The 9432-nt window shown below is 49.0% G+C and overlaps 1 protein-coding gene across 1 annotated transcript in view; it reads right to left on the bottom strand.

Annotated features, from left to right (window-relative positions):
• LOC123087568 (uncharacterized) overlaps positions 1-2485 on the bottom strand; it is a 10706-nt gene extending 8221 nt beyond the window's left edge. Inside the window, exon 1 of the mRNA XM_044509612.1 lies at positions 2232-2485. Coding sequence (XP_044365547.1) covers positions 2232-2321 — 90 coding nt within the window. The 5' untranslated portion in view covers positions 2322-2485. The remainder of the gene's footprint in view (positions 1-2231) is intronic.
• Positions 2486-9432: the final 6947 nt, after the last annotated feature.

Raw genomic sequence — 9432 nt, 5'->3', positions numbered from 1 at the left:
GCCACCTCGGCATCCATGTCCAGGACTCCACCAACCGCCCACATCACGGTGTACCCGCCATGGAAGGAGGAGTAAAAGGCGACACCTTTCACCCCTAGCCCGACATCAGCCATAGAGTCTCGATGGACGCCTTCACAGTAGGAGGCATCCACGCCTAGGTCTCCAAGCATTCCCGGTGGACCGGGGGAGCCCCTACTCCGTGACTACCGAAGGCCGTCGCCGAGCACGCTCGCACGACGCCATGACCATGGCCCTCGACCCCGATCTGCAACGGTGTAGCGGAGCCTTGACCACCACCAACGTCCACTGTACCCGCGAGGAGACGGACCTCACCATCCACGGGCACCTTCCAGATCGAGCCCAAGTGTACCTACCCGTAGCGTGAACTCTGACTCGCCTCGGGCACCCTCTAGATCCGCCCGAGCGCGAACCCCGACTCAAAGCCATGTCGTCGGCCTAGAACCAAGGGACGGAGGCCGGTTGCATCTCCACCTAGCACCACCGGTGGGGGGCAAGACACCAAGGACCAAGCACTGCCGCCCCACCGATCCGCACCACCCGGATTCCTGGATGAGGTTGCCACAGCCACAGATGCCGCCGGACTACCCCACCATGACACATGCCCCCACGACGGCCCCCCCCAACAGCCCAGGCCACCAGCAACGGTCGGCCCACGCCGCCTCAGCCCGCGCCGCCCGCTGGCCACCGGTCAGAGAAGTCGCTGAGCTAGATCTGGGCCGGGGAAGTCCACCGCCGCCACCCCATGCGGGCATGCCCCGCCACACCCCCGACAAGCAGCCGCCGACGCCGCCGCACCAGGGCACCACCGACCGGCCGCAGACGCACCACCCTGGAGAACCGCGTGGCTCCACTCGGTGTTGTTCTCCCGCGCCAGCCCACCGCGAGGAAGGGAAAGAGGCCCCGCCGCCACTGACGCCGGCCGGGCTTTGCCCGTGATATAAAGTTCATGAATCAGTCCTCCCATCACTTAGACAAAATCAAAACTGAACACCAGAATTACTGTGTTTAACAAAGAAGGATAATTTTGAACCTAGTACTATTGTGCTTGGTCTGACATGGACCTTGAACAATGAAGTGAGTTTTTCTTTCAAAAGGTGGTTCCCTATTTCAGGCCTTTCAAAAATTTGTGAAACAAAACGTGGATGTAAGGAATGGTATGAAAGGATAACCCACAAAATCTCTTTACAACTATGACTATATGTCCTATGCAAAGATGATAAGAGAAATTTATTATCTTTTGTGTGTTTTTTCCATGGAACATAGATGGGCATACTGGCTGGTGATTCACTTTATGGCATTCTCCTTGCTGTACTCAACTGTTCTTGATTTTTATGAGAACCTTTGAAGGCGAAATCCTCTAAACCTTAACTCGGTTATTTAGGGTAGTTTAGCAAGTCCATTTCTTTTTGGGAAAAATAATAATATGAACATGAGGAATGCTATGCATTGGAACCTAAAACAAATCATCAAATATTTCATTTTGTCATGTATAGAAATGAACAAGTAGAATCTATATGTATTTATTACCATTTTTGCAGCTAGCATTTTCCGATGAATTCTTGTGTCTTATCGTTTCATAGCAATCCTTACATTCATGATAGTTTTTGAATCTTTTTGGGAAGACATATAATAAAAAGGACCACTTTTCAAAATCAGTTCACGGCTCATTTTATATGAAGATTTTATAGTTTGGGATGGACTTCTATCTATAAAAGAAGATAGGTGTATAAGTTACTTAATTTTATTACTGTACACGTTCAAGATGGGATCTAGTTGGGCACTAACCTAGAATGAGAATTCACAATTTCTCACAGATGCAACTGTGGGTTCTTATATTCTTTAAAAGAAACGTTGTAGAGACTTCCCCTACTGTCTCATTAAAAAAACAAAAGTTGGAAATATTATCCATGGAGTGTTTATCTTCTAAATTTTAAAATTTTCTTTTTTTAAATATAGAGGCGCTTGCCGGGCCTTAAACTGAGGCCTTTAGCGTTTAAGTGCAACATCAAGTTCAAGTGGAATCCAGAAAAACACAAAGCAAGCAAATAAGAAGTTCAATACAAGGTTAATCAGGGCTAAAGTGTATAGTCTTCTTCAGTAGTTGAAATCTAAGTTGCAGGACTTATTATTTTCTGTTGCTTTTCTCTTAAACAAAACCAATCTTCTACTCTTAAACGTAAGGACACAATTTGCAGAGTTCCGCGAGTTACCGTATCGGAGATCACAGCCCGCTGTTGGCCATCGCTGCTGGAAATTGATGCAATATCCTGCGCCACTGTAGCTTCAGCCGCCGAGGCCATGGTGTCATGCAGATTGGGCGAGGGAGGTGAAGCTATGAGAGGAACAGAGTTTTGGTCTTGATTCCTCAAGAAGGTGATCACGGATTTAGGGCTAAAGCTTAACCCAACCTCGCTTGCCTTCTGATTTCTGGTGTGGATCGGACGAGTTTATCGCACCAACAGGTTGTTGACTTCGGAAGGACATGAGCCCGGTGTTAACGGGTTAACAGGTTGCCCGTGTGTTAACAGTTTCTAGTAGAATACACATGGATAAACTTTTCAAATCTTTCCCTTACCTATTTGGGCGGTACTAGACGCGGGCGCGCCGGCCCAAAGTTTCGGCCGGTCGACGCGTAGTCGTTGGATTATGTCCGTAAGGGCATCTCCAACAGTTTGTATGTTAGCTTGTTGATAAAATATGACATGTCATCAATCAACACCTTAACATACAACAACTTGTATCTAGTATGCTCAATAGGATGTGAGATAATAAATAAGGTGCTCTCTCATTCTACATTGAAGCTTGTGCAAGGGGTGTTGGTTCATGTACATACAACCTTCCACTTTTTTTTTATTTATTGTATGACACATCATCGAAAATCCTACGTGGCAAAGCCTACCAACAACTATCTTACAACCATTAGAGATGCCCTAACAGCATGCAGCAAAAGAAAAGTCCATGCGAACAAAAAAAAATTGTTTCCTTCCGCTTCCGCGCATATGGAAAGATTCTCTGCATCTCGTCCCTCCTTTTTGTCTCGTTGGCTGCACATGCTCTCCGGTCGCCGCCCTCGCCGGCCATTCTCGTCGCCAGTAGTCTCCCTTGCGGACCGATCTTATCGCCGGTTGTAGCATCAAATGGAGCGACGACGTCGCTCGCAGCCAAAAAGCGGTGGTAGCAAAAACTTGTGCCCGTCCCGGCCATATAAACACACGGTGGAAGCAAAAAGATGAGACAACTATTCCAACAAAAACACAACATGATGGAAGCAAAATGAGACGCCGGTTCCAGCAAAAGCAAGATGGTGGTAGCAAAATTGGGTTGGTTCCAGCAAAATACGAACACGGTAGTAGCAAAAACTAAGACTGGTTGCAGAAAAAAAAACTAGTCCCAGTGTTGCCGATGCAGCACCTCCGTCGGTGGCGTTGTCACCACCGCCATGGAATGGTCCCCGCTGGTTGCAGCTATGCCATCGCCGGCGCAAAGTAGTAGCTGGTCCCAGCACCATGCGGTGCTAGTTGTAGCTCCCCACTTTGCCGGTTGAAGCAAAAACAGGGCAAAGCTTCCACGCTGCGGTCGTCAGCCATGGCGAGGCCGAGACTCCGGTTCCAGCATGACTCGATGCCGGTGGTAGCAAAAATCCTCATCGCTTGTAGCAGACTGCCATGCCGATTGAAGCACCGTCGGTGAGGATATGCTCAACCGACCGCTCCCATGAATGCTACTGACGCAGCAGCCGCAGTGCTCATGGCCATCATCAACATCTTGTCTGCCTCCGCAGGTTGGTCCCCGCAACAGTGCCCTGGTGGCAGCTGGGCTTGGGCAACAGAAATTTCAAGGGGTCGCGGCATCTGGCCGGAGAGGTTGAGATGGAAGCCAACATCTGGCCGGAGTGGAGAGGGGAGATGGAAGCGCGGTTGGGCGTGAGCCAGCTGGAGATGAGAAACGGGGAGGAAGAGATAGGGAATTGGCGGTTGTGGTGCTCCGCGTGACGATAAGGAAGAAAATGGGCGTTGAGTGGGCCCTGCTGAGTTGTGTGGCTTGCACTGAGTCATGCATGTGTGTTTGACGCGAGTATGTAAGGAGCGAGCCAGCGCAACCAGCCCAGCGTTCGGCCGGCGCGCCGATGTAAAACGTTTTTCTTTTTGAAATCCCCTCTTTTCTCAACCCTAGCCACCCCCAAGGTATCCTCCATGTCACCATCTCAATCCCTTTCCCCCATTCCGTCCAATGGCCTCGTCGGTAGCCAGCCGAGGAGCGGGACTATCCATTTAATTTTTTTAGTTCCGGTAGGTCTTTATCTTCCATATGTTTTGTTCTCTCGCGGCATTGATGGTGGCGGCGGCGATAACATGTTAAAATAAGATATTTTTTTGGGTCTCTTCCTACCTCGACGACATTTGATTCGACACCGAGTAAGGGTCAGTGAGGATTGGTGTTGTCAGATCTACTGATTCTGCTCGGATCTTGACAGTTGGTCAGTCAATCAAAGGAAACATGGCCCACTTTCTACAACACTTTTAGATGGGTAGTGAATTCTTGCAAGCCTGTGATGCATGGGGTGGCCCAACCGACGCTCTTTCAACATTTACTTAATCTTGTTTCTATCGGCAAGTGGCTATTGCAGTCTACAAAGTCTAGTACGGTTAAGACGTTTTATGATGTAACTTTCCTTCACTATCGGTTCTGTGCAATTATCAAGCTTCAGCGGATGATGTACAACCGAAGGCAGTGGACGAGCAATACGTTTTCTGATGTATTTTAATTTTTTGCTGATTGTTTTGTGGCTTTTTGTCCTTTTCAGGAGACTACATTTTCTCTTGATAATATCAGATAGAAAATGTCCATTACATATTTTTTATTCATTTTCTTTGTGAGGGACGTAGTATAGGCAACATGTCATTAACACAGTGGTAGTTTGTCAAATTTGAAGAGCATAAGAAAAAACTAGATAACCACACAGGTGTTGAAATAGGGTGCATAAATATTTGGTATGCAATGGTCATTGATGGTGTAGAAAACCGTCAGATCCCTCAATAGGGTAGCAAGCGAAGCTGCAAGTACCAGAGAGAAGTTCGCAAGGGGGGAGGGGGGGTACCTTGGTTCAGGCCCTCGTCGTGAGATAATACCCTATGTCATACTTTGTTTTGTATTGATGTGGCAGCACCTCGTGCGAGGGGGTTACAAGGGGATGGTGAATATGACTACCAAGAGTCCTATCTACGGAGTAGATATATCTAAGCTACCCCTAGCCCTGCCTTATAAAGGACGAGAACTAGGGTTTACAGTGATCCTAACTGACCTCTTGTGTGAGGGCTCCATGGTTTGCATGCCAAGACGAAGTTCTTGCTCCGAGCCTGGCCCTGGACGGCCTCCTAGAGCTGTGATGCCACCAAGCCCCTTGGGCCTTGAGCCTGGCCCAATACCGGGGCTTTTCGGGCTGATGGGACACCCCCAGTATATTGGACGATGCAACGAAGCGGGGGTGACCCATCAGCCTAGAAGCTCGGTGTTGGGCCAGCCTTGGGACCCAGGAGGCCTGACGGCATCACGTTCTAGGAGATAGCCTGGGGGCCAACTCAGAGTCAGGAGATCATCTTGGCGTACGTACAAACCAAGATGCCATCAACACAAAGTCGATTAGGAACCCTATAAACCCTAGCTCTTGCCCCGTATGTAAGTCGAGGCTAGGGGTAGACATTCCCATCTATTCCATATACCACACTCTCTGTAGTTATATCTATCACCATCTTGTAACCCCCTTGCATAAGGCGCTCCCACATCAACAAAACAGGACATAGTGTGTTACCTCACCATGAGGGCGAAAACTTGGGTAACCCCTTGTGTGAACTCCCTTCTGGTACTTATGGCATGTCCTACCGGCCGTCCCATCTCCTTACTTCAAGGGTAACCTTGGTCATTTATTAAGAACCCCTAGGCTATATAAAGCTCCCAATGGGCCTCTAATTTACTCACTCTCACTTGAATAAGTTCGCAGATACGGTCAGTTGTGGTACTCGCAGAGACGGAGCCAGGAAGTTCATATGAGGGGGGCCAATGATACATATATGATCATTGGAGGGGGCATACACATAAAAGATTTATGCTTTTAACTCTGCAAATCCACATATTATCTAGGGATAGTTTGAAGAACTTTTTCTAGTATGGGGGAGCCATGGCCCCAGTTCGCCTCCTGCCGGCTCCATCTCTGGTTATTCATTGCTAATTGGTCAGGAGGCTCGTTTATGATGATCAAACCATCACGGCCTGGAAGCACTAACGGGCCGCATGCGCGTCAGTGATGATATGTTTTGGTTGCGCAATGCTAAGTGGCTTTGTAGTGTGTATGTTTTAAGCTTCGGTTGGCGATGCATAAGCGAAGGAAGAAAGATGGCTGGTATATAGTTTTTGTGTGGTTTTTTAGAGGTTTCATGTACTTTTTTCCTTGATAAATGCTCCCTCCGTTTTTAAATACAAGTCTTTTTAGAGATTTCAGTGCAGACTACATACAGATGTATATATATGTATTTTGAAGTGTAGATTCATTCATTTTGCTCCGTATATAGTCCGTAGTGGAGTCTGTAGAAAAACTTATATTTAGAAACGGAGAGAGTATGATGCTCAAAAAGGAAAGAAAAATGCAGCCATCACCATTTTTAGAAGCCTCCATCACATCACATGTGTTTTACTCTTTCTCTCGAAATAGGCTTTCGCCCCGTTTTATAAATAAAGCAACGGTCCATACAATCCAAGTTCAACAACACTCGACAAACTACGGCTGGGGTCACAGCACAATCAAGCCCAAGAAAGCATAAAAGAAATAGAAAAAAAAGCCACCTAGTGGCGGCCGCGAAGCGGCACTACGCGGATAATAGTCGACGCGCCGAAGCCAGGAGCGCATCCATCATCAAGCCAAGATGGTTGCGATCACGCTGCCTCGAGAGCGGGTGCCAATGCTGCAGGAAAGCAAGGAATTCAAAGGAGTCAGACGCCTTCCTTGGAAAAACCTTCTCTATCACCATCTTATTCCTAGTCGTCCAAAGATTCCATGCCATCACCGCAAAAATAAGCCAAAAATAGGCGGCGGTAACGTGACGGCTGTAAAGCTCTCTGTTGGAGAAACTCCGCGAGATTTAGGGCCTCCCATTCAGGCCCCAACGCCTCGCGGACGTACGTCCAAAGTACCCTCACCGCAGTACATGAGAAGAGGATATGTGTCCCGGTCTCAGGTACCGCACAGAGAGGGCATAAACCATCACCAGGTCTGTGCCGCTTAAGAACCTCTGTCCCTGAGGGGAGGCGATCCTGTAGTAATTGCCAAACAAAAATCTTAATCTTTAAAGAGACGGAGGCTTTCCATAATGGGGACAGCCAAGAAGTGGCCTGTGATGGGTAAAGGGCATGGTATGTCATGCTCACAGAAAACTCCGCCGTTGGCGCAAGCCGCCAGGATACCGTGTCCGGATAGTCCAAGAGCACGAGCGGGAGAGCAAGCCGCAGCCTAGTCCAGTTGTTATTCTCTGCTTGTCCAAAGGTGCGACGAAACCCGATGTTCCACTGTCCAGCTTGGAAGGCCGTAGCCACTAGGACAGACGGATCCGCACATATCGAGAATAAGCCAGGGAAGGAAACGTGTAGGGGTTCCGCATCCAGCCAGGGATCCAACTAGAATTGGATCCCTTTCCCGTTCCCTAAGGAGAAGGAGATCCCTAGGCAGATGTCATCCTTTATCCTTTGGATGGCTCGCCAGAATTGTGAGGCTTCCGTCTGGTTGCATGCTAAGAGCGGGTCTCCCTTCAGGTATTTCGCTTGAATGAGCTGTAGCCATAATCCTCCCTCGCCTCGTAAGATGCGCCAAACCCATCTTAACATGAGCGCCACATTCATACGACGGGAGGCAATGATGCCCAGTCCACCTCGGTCCTTGGGCATGCAAATATCCGCCCATTTAACCATGTGGTACTTTTGGCGGCCATTGGCTGCCTGCCAAAAGAACCTCGCGCCTATCGAAGGCACTATGAATGCCCTCTGGAAGGATATACATCCCCATCATGAACATGGGGAGGCTCGCAAGGTTGGCGCTAATAAGGATCGATTTGCTCCCTTTGGAGGTAAACCGTCCTCGTCAGGGTTCAGCCCGGCCTGTCACTCAATCCACTAGAGGATCGAACGCACTAGATAAGATCTTGGAGTCAGCCAACGGCATCCCCAAATAGGTCATCGGGAATGAGGATAGTCTACAGTTTAGATTATTCATGATCCTTTGTTGCTCCTCAGCGGGATATCCTAAAACGACGACCTCGCTCTTGTCAAAGTTAATCTTGAGTCCCGACATCGCCTCAAAGCAAAGGAGTAGGAACTTAGGATTAACTATGTCAAGTGTGGATTCCTCCACCATAATCATGGTGTCATCGGCGTATTGGAGATGGGTGACCCCTCCTCCCGGAATGAGGTGACCAACAACACCCGAGAGGTGGCCGGCCCTCCTAGCTTTGTCTAGGATGCCTGCCAGAGCGTCCACGGCGATATTGAAGAGAAGGGGGGGATATCGGATCCCCTTGCTTCACTCCCGCAGAGGACGAGAAGAACGGCCCCACATCGCTGTTAATGTTAATCGCAGTCTTACCAGACTGTACCAACTGCATAATCCAGTTGCACCATCTGTCCTCGAAGCCTCTACGCTGCATAACTAGCCGCAGGAAGTCCCAGTCTAGCCAATCATAGGCTTTCTGGAAGTCCAGCTTGAGAAAGACACCCTTCTGGCCACGCGATCGCACCTCGTGCACAATCTCGTGAAGGGACAAAATCCCATCATGGATTCGTCTCCCTTTCAAGAAAGTTGTCTGAAGAGGGTGATTCATCCTCTCAACTACTGGCGCGAGTCTAATCACGCAAACTTTAGAGAAGATGCGCTCTAGAACGTTGATAACTGTGATAGGTCTGAATTGGTGAATGTCCATCGCCCCAAATACTTTGGGGATCAAGGTGATAACACCAAAATTTATTCGCGCCATGTGAAATGTTCCGATGTAGAATTCATGGAACATTGGCATGATCACAAGTTTTAGGGCATTCCAGAACTTCTGGAAGAAGGCAACCGGCAGGCCGTCCGGCCTCGGTGTCGACCCCGCCTTCATAGAGGCGATCGCCATCCCCACCTCTTCCGGCGAGAACGGGATAGTTAGCTCCGCGTTCTCATTGTCAGATACTTTGTCCGCTAGGGGCCAGGTCCGCCAAAGAAACCCTACCCCGGGTTCCGCCGAGAAAAGCCCCTTAAAAAAGGAGTAAATATGGGCCCTAATCTCATCCGGGTGCTCCAGAAGGGTGTCCCCTTCCCAGAGGCACGGGATGGAGCACTTCCTACGCCGTCCATTAGCGATTGCTTGGAAGTAAGCGGTATTAGAATCGCCT

The sequence above is a fragment of the Triticum aestivum genome, chromosome 1B (genome assembly GCF_018294505.1).
Source record: "Triticum aestivum cultivar Chinese Spring chromosome 1B, IWGSC CS RefSeq v2.1, whole genome shotgun sequence".
NCBI classification, from domain to species: Eukaryota; Viridiplantae; Streptophyta; class Magnoliopsida; order Poales; family Poaceae; genus Triticum; species Triticum aestivum.
This window is presented reverse-complemented; position numbering and strand designations above follow the sequence as displayed.